This window comes from Arvicanthis niloticus, chromosome 17 (genome assembly GCF_011762505.2).
Source record: "Arvicanthis niloticus isolate mArvNil1 chromosome 17, mArvNil1.pat.X, whole genome shotgun sequence".
Lineage (NCBI taxonomy): Eukaryota > Metazoa > Chordata > Mammalia > Rodentia > Muridae > Arvicanthis > Arvicanthis niloticus.
The window spans coordinates 12,143,583-12,157,106 of record NC_047674.1 but is presented as its reverse complement, the minus strand read 5'-3'; the positions used below and the strand labels follow the sequence as shown (position 1 = coordinate 12,157,106).

Sequence of the window (13,524 nt, the reverse complement as noted above, 5' to 3'; positions counted from 1 at the left end):
ACACTGCTCTGAACCATCCTCCAAGGAATTGGGAATCCAGGGTTTGTCATGTCCTGTGGCTGTTTCTGGTGAGTTTTCAGGGATGGAGGAAGGAATGATTGGCAGGAGTCTCCCTCCAAGTACAGAAGTATCGAACAGACTGCAGAACAGGTGGCCACAGACAGGAGCAAAATTGGTCACATGCTGGGAGAATGGGGGGTAGGGACAGAGCATGTCCTTGACAACTGCAGCAGGACTTGCTCCCCAATCCTCAGGAGGCTCAGGGTTCTGGGTCCAACAGTCCAGCCAGTTAGGAGAAAGATCAGAACTGGCCAAGGTCCTCGTGAGATCCACTATCCTCAATATAACAGGGTTCATTATAGAACATACTCTGGGCTTGCACTGGAAATTCTCCTTGTCATCAATAGCCCTGGACCAGAAGCTACATTCATGGGCCACCTAAGGGCCCAGACCAATCAGTATCCAGAGTGCAGGGACGGGGGTCTTACGCTCCTGTGCATGGCCAGGAGGGGTGGATTAGTGAGACACATCAAGGGTTTTCAGACAACAGAGGAGGACAGAGCAAGGCACTTGTCCACTGGTAACTCCGTCCTAGAGACTGGATATGGGGGTCGGAAGGGGTGCCTGAGCAAGAAACAGGGTGGCCCCTCCTGAGAACCAGCCCTCCTCTCCCTGGGACCCCTTTATGATGGGCATGCTACACCAGCAAAACAGACGAATGTGTTTGTGCTTTCTACGTAAAAATTTATTGACTAACAGTGAACATACAAGGTTGAGCAGTTTCAACAACAAGTTTTACATATAATCCCACCTGCTTGGGTAGCCTGGCCTAAGGTAAAGGCAGATTCTCTCATTCCAGTTTTAATTACTAATGTTAACATTGACATCACATAGCAGACAGTAAATATATCTCTGTATCTGTATGCATATGCATGGGTTACAGAATGAATGTACAGAGACATCAGCAGAGTTCAGAAGGTCTCAGAAGTAGGTTGAGAGTCTATTGATAAGTTTATGAGCCAGATCAGTACCAACAGGATAACTGGGGAGGGATGTGATTCTGCATGGCCTAGGTAGGACATTGCAGAGCAGGTAACCGGCCAGGCTTCAAGGGGTGGGGTTGTAGGCCTTTGCTGCTGGGGAAAGTCCATCCCTCCTTAGTCCTTAGACATCTGTGACACACATCTCACTACTGATCACAAAGTTCGTTGGCACATAGACTAAGTCAGTTGGTGACCCTGAATGGGCTTGTGGTCTGCACCCCTGGGTGTGATCAGCAAGCAAACAAGTCTCCCTAGACAGTAAACAGGGGCTCTGGGAAGGCGCTGGTCCCTCCCTCGGGTGAGCTTCACTCCAGGTCTCCAGGGAAACCGCTTCAGGCAACAGTGTTCTTTAGTCCTCACAGCCCCTACTCCTATTTCCAGGGAAACCCGGCCCTCAGCGTCCTGGTTGCCACAGCAACATTCACTGGCTTGTTTGGCATGTGGTCTCCACAATCAAGGTGGGGCAGCTGGGTGTTCGGGAGCAAGAGAATTCAACGGGGCAGAACCAGTACAGTGGCTCCAGGTACAGCACACAGGGGTGGGGAGGCAGGTACTGGCTGCAGTTGAGGCTCAAGGAAGAGCCTGCTGAGGAGCCAAGGTCCTAAGTATCTGAGGTCCTGTGTTCTTGCCCAGGATGAGCTCCACTCCCAGCAATCCTGATGATGGAGACAGCACGGAGCAATCTCAGTTGGGGTTGGACACCGTGATCCAGGTCAGTGAAGTGGCTGTCCCCTCCTTGACCCCTGAAGAGCAGCTCTTGAGAGCACTTTTAGATAGGACTGCACTTCCCCTCCCCACCCCCACCCCCAAGAGCACATTCTACCTGTGCACGTGCTCAGTGTGAATATGAGCGTGCAAGTGTGGATCTCCAGCCAGGCGAAGCAGCTCAGAAAGCCAGCACCCCCCTGGAGCCCTGGGCTTGCAACCTGCACACCAAGGTGGAAGGGACGGGGCAGGAGGGGCTCCACTGTTTTAGTGGCTAGGTATGGGAGCAGTTGAGTCTGAGCTTAGAAGAGGGGCCTCTGTTTGGAGATATCCCCAATACCCACTCTGTAAACTGCAGAAGTTCCATTTCCACCTTCACAGAACTTACCTGTAAAAGAGAAACAACACAATTAGCCCTTTATCCCTCTTCCCCTCCCCCACCCCCATTCCTAAAAGTCCACATACTTGCCAGTCCACATCTTGCTTCCCCTACACTGTCATCATCCAGCCAGCCAGTCCCCGACCACTGGGGACTCACTGTACCCCAGATGGACCTGCTGACACAGGTGGTCATTAACCCAGCTCTCAGACCCTCAAAGCCTCGCTGCAGGGGGTTGACGTGGTCCTAAGTAAACAATACATCAGATTCCCTGAAAGGAGTAACCAACCGCACAGATGGTGCCAGGTGGCTAAATAACCTGTTAGCATCTTTGTACACATAGGACAGACCGTGATACGAACAGAGTATTAAAGTCAGTGGGGGTGGAGGAGATGGCTCAGTGGGTGAAGACAGTTGCCATCAAGTCTGATGACCTGAGTTTGATCCCAGGGAGTCACATGGTAAAGAGATCCAACTCCCAAAATTTACCCTGGGACCTCTACGCACACACTACGGTACACACACCCCAACCCCACACACAAATAAATAAATGTAATTTTAAATTAAGTTAATTGATGCAACAAGGCAAGAGAGTGTCCTGGGTGGGTACTCTCACCAGAGAGTGTCCTGGGTGGGTACTCTCACCTGAGCGGACACTGACACTTCTACCCAAAAGGGTTTCAGGCTGAATTCTGAGAGCAAGGCCTGTGATGGGTTCAGAAAGAGGGTCAACACACCAGAGCTCTCAAAACACTCACAGCCCAGCACCCAGTGGAGCATACATCACCCTCTAAGGACCTGATCAGCTAGCTCCTTGGAGGCCTAAGGGTGGAAGGGAGTGGCTGTGTGTTTGCCCATGTTCTTGACATAGAATCCCAGAGTGATGCAAACATCTCTGGGCATGGATGTTTGGGGTCTGTGCATGCATCTGATCCCACTGTCCCTGGGAAGCTGCCACCTGAAAGTCATACAGAGCCTGGTGAGGCTTTTCTGTCTACCCAGCCACACCTGCTATTTGCACAGCAGTGATTGAGATCTCTGTGCAATTACATGAGGTGAGCATGCAGCAGGCAGGCGCCATGAGATGCCCAGATAGCCCTCTCCGACTAATGGCAAGACTCTAGGGACCTCCAGATCCTCTGGCTACGTACAGGGAAGTAGGAGACTAGGAGAAGGGCAAAGGCAAAGCTTGAGTGGGAGAAGCCTCCCACAGACCAGGAGCAAAGGCTTTGACATCAACCCGCTCCCTGTGCCGGGAAGAGCTCCTTAGCATCCGTCTTCTTTGGGCCAGATTTCCCTTCTCCTTGCTTCATCTGTGCACACTCGTGCGCGTGCACACACACATACACACCACTGCACAGTATCCCAGAGCACCCAGCCCCACAGGCCACTTGAGAGCTAGAACTGGAATCCAGGCTTGGGAGCCCTCAGATTGGTCCCTGAGGATAAGACTTTGGCTTGGTGAGTTCAAAGACCCCCCTAAAATTACACATGAAAGGAGGGGCTCACTGCATCGGGAAGAGGCGCTTTCTGGATCCTCTCAGGCCCAGAACAGACAGTACATCCAAGACGGGTGGATGTAGTGCGGGACGGTTTCCCACTCTTGAGTTGGTTGCTTTAATGGCATAGAGCTCTCCAAACTGTTTCTTTTGGGTAAAAGTTCTAGTTTCTGGGAACTTGTCCATTATAAAATTTCATATTTGTTGGCTATTGCTGTTGGCTGTTGCTATGGCTTGGGTGTGGTTTAAATGTACCCCCAAAGGGTTCACGAGCTGGAAGTCTAGGGATGTTAATGAAGAGTGGAAAGTGTTTAGGTCATGGGGCACGGGCCCCAGAAGGATTTGCTGTGCTTCTCTCTGGCCCATACTTCCCTCCAGAATGAGTTGGGTTTATTTTTTAAAGACAGAAAATCTGGCTCCTAAGCCGCCTGACTCCTTCCCACCATACACTACATATTCATACATCTAGCATAACGGCATCTAAGTGGGGTTGTAGCCGGACACCTTCCCAGTGCCCAGCAGAGACACTGCATCCAGCACCATGAGCTCTAAGACCCTCATTTCTGTACAAGGCCCACCCTCACCGTAGCAGCAGGATATGAACAGAGGCAGTAATATCATGGGACCTGAAGCAGGGAGAGTAACCACCTCTGCCTCCCAATACAGTGTCCAGAACTCAAGACCGTCTGTCTAAGTCCAAGAAAGTGCTAGACTAACCAGAGATGAGTGGGTCTCCCTGAGTTGCACCTGTTTCGTCATCTCCTTGGCTGGTAACAGGCAGTTCTTGTCTTCCTTCGGGGTGTCTGCTGCTGTGATAAAACACCATGGTCAAAAGCAACTTGGAGAAGCATCTTACAGCTTGCAGTCCATCATCCTGGAAGTCAGGGAAGCTGATACAGAGGCCATGGGGAAACACTCCTTAATGCCTTGCTCAGTCTGCTTTCGTATACTATCCAGGACCACCTGTCCAGGGGTGGTACTGCCTTCAATGCACTGGGCACTCCCACGTCCATCATTAATCCAGACAATACCTCGCAGACTTGCATACAGGCTGATCTTATCAAGGCATTCTCTCAGTTAAGATCTCCCCTTCTCAGATATGTCTCGGTTTGTGTCAAGTTGACAAAACACGGCCAGCACATTCCATTTTATGTTTTTATATTTAACCAACCCACATATTTATTTTCCCTTTGGTTGTTTTGGGGGGGGGGTTGTTTTTGTTTTTTGGGTTTTTTTGGTTTTTTTTTTTTTTTTTTTTTTTTTTTTTTTTTTTTTTTTTTTTTGGTTTTTTGGTTTTTTCAAGACAGGGTTTCTCTGTGTAGCCCTGGCTGTCTTGGAACTCACTCTGTAGACCAGGCTGGCCTCGAACTCAGAAATCTGCCTGCCTCTGCCTCCCAAGTGCTGGGATTAAAGGCGTGCGCCACCACCGTCCGGCTCCCTTTGTTTTTAATTTGTGATTTTGCCCATCTAATTTGAGATATGTGTGTGGCTCACTGACTTTCAGCCTTTTTCAATTTTCAATCTGTAATTAAAATATAGATAATACAAAAGCCACCCTTTTGCCTATTTTAAAGTACAGTTCAGTAGTATTTGCACTCTTCTCAACCATTGCCAGCATCCAACCCCCAAATGGTTTCATCCTCCCCAACTGTCATCCCACCAAACACCAACTCTCCCAGCCCATGGCAGCCCCCGGCCTGCTGGCCTGCTCGCTGTCTCTGTGTATCTGGCAGTTCTAGGAGCCTCATGTGAATTGAATGGAACCTGCAAGCTTAAAGGTCCTCCCACGTCACCGCATGGCTGAGTGGCAGTCCGTCCTGTGGATGGACCATGCACTGCTCACCACTCACAGGGTTTCCCTGCGTGGACCACTGAGCTGCCTCCTACCAGCAGGGTGTAGGTCCATCCGTCTGGGTCTCTGGTGTCACTTTTGTGGGGTCTGTGGGATCTAGCTCTAATTCTACACGGACCTTATTTTATTATCTAAGGAATTGCCATCTTATTTTCCTACAGTGGCTCTGCTACTTTACATCCCTGCTTTCTTCTGTGCTTAAAGCAAGACTTCAGCTGTAGGACCTGTTTCCACTGGCTCAGCTGCTGGTGGCAAGCAAGTCTTTAACCCTCTCAATCTGTTCTAGCACCTGTTCTAACACCGGCTGCCCAGGGGGTACAGCTAGGGCTCAACCTCACAGGATGAAGCACTTCAGACGCCATCATAGACTGCCCTTTGACCTCTGACTGGCCGGTTAAGTCTGAGTCTCCTCAACCTTAGTAACCTGCCAGAACAGCTCTCAACACCCAGGCACCGCTGCCCTGACTTAAACATCCACTTTGTGGATCAAGGACACCCACAAAGAAGTATGGCAGGTCTGGGGAGGGGCGTAGCACTGGAGCACCCCGTTGGGGTGCATGCCGTCCCAGCCCTGCATCTCCACCAAGCCCCTCATTAGGGCTTTCATGGGTGCCTCCTATGGAATACTACTGATTAAATCCCCAGTGACTTAAGTACTAGGTCACCAGATGGCTTGTGGGTGGGTACAAAGACCCAGAGCTCTCATCTAACCTTTGTCATCCTAGAGCTAGTGGGGGGACCCAGCCACCCCTCTCTCAGTTCCCCGCTAAAGTCATGTCTCACTCCACAGATCAAGGGTCCCAGGAGTGCAGGAGCCAAAATGGGGTCCATGTGTGGCCTGGATTCAATGCTAATCGCATGCCATCCAGGGAAGGACATACTATCTAGGTCCCCAGAGCCACATGTCCAGATACCAGTGCCACTGCAATGAGCAGACAGGCCACATCCTCTTTCAGACCTTCTTCCCCATAATCCAGAGACAGGCTCAACCTCCCCAATAGAACATTCCAGGCCTTGACAACAGTGCTCCAGTCCTCTCTCCTGTCTAGCCCAGCCCTCTCTCTGCTTCCTCCTCAGCCCCACGTTCTTTATCCCGGGCCCTTGCTTGCACTGTTTTGCAGGCTGGCCACCTTTCCTAGGAAACCTGTGTGGGTGTCAGGACATAGAAGCAGACAAGACAGACAGCATCCTCACGCTGCTGAACAGTCCCCGCCGTGAGTCATTTTGTAGTCAGTGATTCATACCTTCGGCAGTTCCAATAAGGCTTTCAATTACTTGTGCTGGGAACCTGGCTGAGCCTGTTTGTGTGCCAAGCACTGTGCTAGGGGTGGGTGGATAAGTGGTCCCCTTCGTCTCCACCCCCTGCTTCACCGTCTAGTCCCCTCATGACTAGTTTCTGCTTTAGGGGCAATGCCCATACCCCAGCTTGGCAGGCACAGTGGAGGGTATCAATCAAAGTAGCCCTAAAGGCAGCCTATCAAACACAGGAGTAGACGTTACCAGGAACAGAGCCCATCAGACTTCCTGACCAAACCCTCTGCAGGAGGCCAAGGTGCTCTGAGCCTCCAGTTGGGCCTGCTCTTGGCCAGGCTAGCTCACTGAAGGAATACAGGAGGGTCCATGGGCATCCAATTAGGTGCATACTAGTTAGGGGACTGTCTAGAGATCTGGATGTCCAGAAACTAGCCCCACTAGTGTTTGGGAGCTCAGGGTTTAATCTCAGTCCTACCACAGACCTGTCAGCAGTCCAGAATAGGCTCACACAGGGGAAGAAGGGCAGAGTTTCTAAATCAAAATATTTTATTTTGAAACATCTGCTCCTGGATCGTGGATACTGCTAAGACACTTCAACCCGCTTAACCTGCCTCAACTCACACACTGTCACTGGTTCTCTTATTGTCCAAAATGTTTGGAGTCCCTGAGGCCCACCTCAGTCCAGAAGTTGGGCAGGATCGGCAGCCCTCATGCAGTACTGGAAAGAACCACATGGGGGCACTGTTGGAGCTCAGCACGCAGCATTAACAGCAGGCCGAGCCACCCCAGAACTGCAGAGTTGTAGGCTTGTTCTCAGCTCCACATCAGCCACCCAGCCCGGTCCTGATACAGTATCCAAGTTACCCTGAGCTTGTCTGTTGGATACCCTCTCCCTCAGAGATTTTAAACGGAGGTTTGGCGGTCTTGCCCTGATTGCTTGCTGCTGAGTTATTTGGAAGGTATGGGTGATTCCTGCCTTTCTCCATACTTGAAGCGGCCAGGTTCCTTTTTAAATTCATCCTGCTCTTCCGTCGGGACCAGGACCTAAACTGTCCACTGTCTGTGGCCATACTCACGAACAAGAGTCGGTGAATTCGCTCATGTGCTTTTCCATTTCTGCTTACTGGCCTTCTTTATCTCTGCATCCCAGCATGCCTGCCACTGGAAGACCCTGCAGGGCTTTAGGGAGTGGCCCAGTGCTGCTGGCACCATAAGAGGACCCCAGGAAGTCCACCAAGGACTAACTCTGGAGAGGGGGGAGCAATTGGAACTTCACACTCATGCCTTGGCGGTTCCTGTTCAGTTTGGCTGGGAAAACAGGAACCAGCCCTTACCTCCTCAATTGCATCCTGAGAGTTTAATGGGTTTTATTTGTTATGTTTCCTCCTCTACCTGCAACCTGGAAGGAGAGTGCTGGGCTCACCTACTGGGTGGGGACCAATTTGGTACCTGCCAAGCCCCAAGAGTTGGGGTGAGTCTTAGGCCAAGAGGGGGAATCCCTGAATGTTCTCTTCTGCTCCCACTGCTTGAAGCAGCAATGAAAGAACACCCCACCCCTGCATCCTCACCCCCAACCCCCTCTAGAAGCCCTTTGCGGTAGACACACTTGACACTTCCCCCAACCCAGACAGCAGCTCTGAGAGCTGGGAGAGGCCGGCACCTCGGAGTCTGTGGTCCAATTGGCCCTTGTCCTTCCTCACCACTGGCTGTTCTTAGGTGTTGCCTGGATTCCCCTTCAGGGTGATCCCTGTGCCAAATCTGGAAGGAACACACACAGAAGGGTCATGCCTGTGGAACAGGGCTGGACGATAAGATGAGGCCCCAACCTTCACGGATGGTGGCATATCTATGAACACAGCGTGTTGAGGGCACAGTGGGCCCCTCCTCGGTTCTCTTAGAAAGGAGTCCTGCTCTGACCCAGAGACTGAGGTAAAGAGGCCTGTCCACTAGACAGGACTCCCTCAACAGGGCCACAGCTAAGTGGGAGGCAGTGGTATGTCCCCATTGAGCCTCCAACACACCCATTTGGAACTCCATCTATATGCATAGGCTACTGACCTAGCATTGGCCTCCCTAGGGTCTTTGACATAGGTCGAGCTGACAAACGGAGCTACACGGAGGGCTGTAGGAAGGAACAAACATGGCAGAAGCTCTCTGAGTCTGTGGTCTTTTAGGAAAGTGACCATGGAGATCCCTTTTTCCCAGCCTTGGTGTCCTTCCCACGGTCCGAGCCTACCCCACCCCCCAGGTTATCCAGGTTTCCCACTGCTGCACTAGACCTTTCCCCATGCTGTATAAAAAAGATCCTGGCCCTAGAGATGGTGACCCACCCAGGCTGGGGGGGAGGGGCACTGGTGGCAGCAATGGACAGAGCCTGCGGGGCAGAAGCTGGAAATTCTCCTAGCCCCACTCCCCACCATGACCTGACTTGGGTATGAGGAAGGAGGCGGTCCCTAGTAGGATCCCAGGGGATCCAAGGCCCGGTCAGCACAGACCTCCTTCCTTGCACGTTGTAGCAAAGCCCCGCTCCCCTCCCCCGCGCCATTTGCGTGGAGGCGGGGCGGCCCTCGCTTGCAATCCTCCCGCTCGCAGGGGACTGGAGGCGGGAGGGGAGGGCTGGCTGCCAGGGACGCGCCCCTCCCGCTCCCCCTCCGCACCCCTCCTGCTCTGGCTGGGCGTCGACCCATCGCAGGCACCGGGCCACAGCTGGAACCTATTACGCCCCCAGCGCCTCTCGGGACGTCCCGGCTAATAAGTGACCCTCTGTAAACGTTAGGAATGAGTCAAGTTTGTGCTGCGCCGCTGCTTTCCCGTTAGCGGGTGGCGCCGCTGATGCTCCGGGGAGAGGAGGGAGGGGAGGCAGGGTCCTTCCGGCCTGGAGGGAACCTCTGAATGGAGCCAGCATCACGTCTTTAATCTGGAGACCTAGGGTTCTGTTTGCCACCCGAGTAGGCCTTAGTTTCCCCCTGCGCATAACAGGAGGCTCGGGTAGCCATGGCTGGTCACCTCCAGCTCTAACTCTTAGAAAGGCAGGGGCGGCCTTGGTGGTCTGAGCACCGGGAGTCTGCATGGCCAGGGAGGAAGTAGCAAGGAGAGCCCTCCTCCTCAGCAGTGGAGCTGCTGCACCCAAGGAAGACTGTTGACCACCCACTCAGAGCAAGACTGGGAGGTCCTCTGGAGGGAAGAGAAGTGAAGGCACCTTACCAAGACCACCTAGGGGAGTTAAATGCAAAGCCCTGGAGAAGGTTAAGTCTTTCCCCAGCCTGAAGGGATAGGTTAACCAGGCCTTGGGCTCAATCACTTAAGGCATCCGACCTTTGCAGGGCTCTCGGGGACCAGGACAAGCCCTGTCCAGAGCCGTGCAGAATCTGGATATTGGTGTGATTTCAGTCTGGCTAGTTTAAGAGAGGAATCAATATATTTAGGGTGCCTAGGTGAAGGCCATAGCTTATCTCCACAGAGAGATTCAGGATTCAGAGTGGAAAGAGGCCTAGCTACAGTCGAGAGGAATGGGTAAGGACGGTGGGGTGGGTACCTGGAGAAGCAAAGCCTCCCCACCAGCCCACACCTGGGAGTCAGAACCGGGGGAGCTGCAAACTAGAAAAGATCCTCAGTGAGCCAAGAGTCAGGAGGCTTCTGAGTGTCACCTGAGGGAACTCTCGGTGGGAAAGGGGTCTGGGGAGTCCCACTGTGGAAGAGAATGTGGCTGCTGTCCTGGAAAGTTTTGGGAGTTGGGAGCCACTGGTATCAATCACTGGTCATTAAGCCACTGTCTTCAAACATCCTTCATGGACAGGGCAGGTTGGCCACTGTGGGCTATTCCTAATCCTCAATTCTTAATCCTATACCTGGAAGTTTCCTGCTGACATAGAACAAGCCTGCCCACAGGACCTGACAAGGGCTTCATCTCGGGCTCATTCCCTCCTCCAAACATGTGTCTCCCCCAACAAAATCCTGCTGAGAATCTGAGATCCTAAAAAAACATTGTCTAAGTAGGAACCATAGGTAGGCAAGAAGGTGTTCCCGTGGTGTAGGTAACCTTGAGTTTTAGACTTACAACCTGAATTTCCAAAGCCAGAGAGGCCTGTATATAGCACTGTGCTTAGGACGAAGAGACTTGTGGCTTCGAGCTTTCAAAGTCAGAAGATTATTGCTTGAGGTGCTTGAGGCAGGGGTCTAGTGCTCTGGGCTCAGAGCACCTGTCAGTATCCTCAGTTCTAGGCACCCAGACTCTTGCCTCTGAACCCCTCAGTAGCTCTCCCAAATTCTTCTGGGGTTTGCAGTCCCTATAGTCTAGGCTCTGCCCTTTGGCTCTCCCGAGTTTCAGCTTCTTTGCTACCTTTAATTGTTCAGTTTCTAACCTCAGTTGCTTTCTTGAACACCTCTGCTTTCAAGACCTGCATCGTATCTGTTTGAGCTCACAGCTTCAGGTGTCAGGGCCCTTGGCTCCTGGTGACTCTTTGGCTTTGGGACTCTTTAATGCAGCTGCTGCCACTTCTGCTAAGACTTGGAACCTCAGGATCTTGTCTACAACTCCTACAACCAGCCCAAGCTGCCTGACTCATGATAAAGACCACAAATGGACAAACAAACCATCCAAAGGGAGGTTTTTATAGCAGCGACCAGCAAGCTGCTTAGATCTCTGGAAAATGCACCGCACGCTTGCGGTCAGCAACTACAGGCCCCATGCTGCTCAGGCCACAGGCTCTTTGTGGAATTGCTAGACAAAGTGCTTACCCTTTAGCGTGAGTGGCAATACCTACAGAGTGAGCGGTGTCATCGGGAGTTCACGAGGCTGTCCTGCCCCACGTGGGGTTTGCTTTTGTCTGTGCGAATTATCAAGAGTAGTTGACACCAGCACAAGGCTTCTAAAACAGGAATTTCAGCCCCAGCACCCCAGCTTGTGATGCTTCTAGCAGCCATGGCGCTCAAAGCAGCTGGACCACCATGATAACAGTCCAGTTGGTTGTCAAGAATGGGGCTGGTACTTTAATGGCTCTCTGTTCAAGGCAGCCAGGCACCAGGGAAGAGTGACTACTGTCAACATCAAATCTCTCAGCCCCTAGCAGCCTAGCGTGTTTGAAGGAAATCAGGAAAGGGTGTTTACGACAAAGACTCCGTCATCGATGTTAACATTCATAACGTTAAAAGGTGCTATTCTCAGTCAGATTCCTCACAAAGCGCCAGGCCCCTCAGATTTGTCTCACTGGATTTGACTCCAGGATGTTATGCTCACATATGAACCTATGTGGTTTTTTCTCCTGACAGCTCACTAGCTCAGGACTCACCAAGAAAGTGGGCCACTCTAGCTCCCCTCTGGGATAGGCTGAGGGGGACATCTCTGAGCTGCTCCTAGAACCAAGCACCTGCTGCTGGCCTTTGTCACCTTGTGCCTGTCTAGCCTTACAGGGCCCCAAAACACCCCTTATGATAGATGGGCCTCTCAGAACAGGGGGGTGAGCTCTCAGTCCTTTACCTGCAGTGTCCCCTTCCCTCCCCAGGCCTGTGATCACTGGGCAGGGTTTGGGCAGGGCAGATAGCTTCCCTATCTCTACTGTGCAGATAAGCCTAACCAGTCCAGGCAGGGCAGGTGGTGGAGGTTTTTTTCTGTGGACAGACACAAAGGCACCTGCTCCAGGCTCCCAAGGAGGCTGGCCCAGGACTCAGTGCAGCCTGCTTAGAGTTAGAAAGAGTGAGCTAAGCTGACCTTTGCCAGGTGTTCTTTCAGATACCCATTCTCTTGATTTCCTCATTTTTGCCAAAGCCCTGCACAATCCCACCCCACAGGTGGAGAGACTAAGGCATGTGGCTTTGGTGACCAGCCTGGTCCCACCCTGCTATCTCCAGGACTCTTTGCTACGTCGAAGTGACCTCGTGGCAGCTCCCATAGACAACAACGGGCTTGTGTGAGGTGCCTGCAAGTCATCTCAGGCCTATAAGAACCATGGCTCTGGGGTGTTTTTCAGAAGTTGGAAGACACCATCCTGAGCCCCATGGCCAGAAGGGAAGACCGGGCGCTAACCGTGCGTGGAGAAGGCCAATGGGCCTTACCCACTCCTGTGCCAGCCCGTATCCGAGAGATTGTGTCGAGCAGCCTGGGTGAGGAGCCACTCTCAGGTGAGGCTGAGGCTGCTCAGGTACCAGGGGAGCCTCTCAGGGAGCCATGCCATGAGGACTGTCCTGTGTCTCTGGCTGCCCATCCCAGACTCTCCCAGCCCCATTTTCCCAACCACCCTCTCTTCATCGGGTCCTCCGGAGTCACCTGACAGCCACACAGCCATTAATCACTGCCACACAGAGCTGACCTCAGCATTTGTGACATTATTCCACTACCCGTGTCTTGATTTTACCCAGCTTCATTTTTCACTAGAGTGAAAAGCTTAACGTTGACACTTTAGGTTAAGGTTGAGCAGGGACATCCTGAGTTTTATTTCTGTCCTTCATCAATGCCCCCCCCCACACACACACACACACAAAGCTTTCTTATCAGCGCACTGCAGGAACAGGCTCCAAGGAATCCATCCCTGCATGTAGGCCAAATAGTAGGCAGGCTCCCTGATTCCCAACTGAGCTCATGATTCCCTGCTGCAGGGGTCTGATGACCCCTTTGTGTCACAAGGGCCTGTCTAATCTGTCTCCTAATGGCCCCAGGCTACCTCTGGCCACTGGGAAAGGACAGAGAAACACCCCCTGCATGTTTGAAAAAGCAACTTCTTTCTGTGGGCAGGGTCCTGCTACCCTGAAGCAGCAGCCCCACTACTGTTCAGACATGATGAGTGGTACCCAGAGTCC

At 52.3% G+C, this 13,524-nt stretch overlaps 1 protein-coding gene across 8 annotated transcripts in view; it reads left to right on the top strand.

Moving 5' to 3' along the window:
* Window positions 1-1,401: 1,401 nt before the first annotated feature.
* The window catches only part of Crocc2 (ciliary rootlet coiled-coil, rootletin family member 2), a 60,373-nt gene continuing 48,250 nt past the window's right edge, over window positions 1,402-13,524 (top strand). For all 8 annotated transcript variants that reach the window (XM_076914722.1, XM_076914719.1, XM_076914721.1 and 5 more), the window contains exons 1-3: window positions 1,402-1,566; window positions 1,677-1,755; window positions 12,699-12,849. In XM_076914722.1, the coding sequence (XP_076770837.1) occupies window positions 1,678-1,755; window positions 12,699-12,849 (229 nt within the window). In that variant the 5' untranslated portion in view covers window positions 1,402-1,566; window position 1,677. The remainder of the gene's footprint in view (window positions 1,567-1,676; window positions 1,756-12,698; window positions 12,850-13,524) is intronic.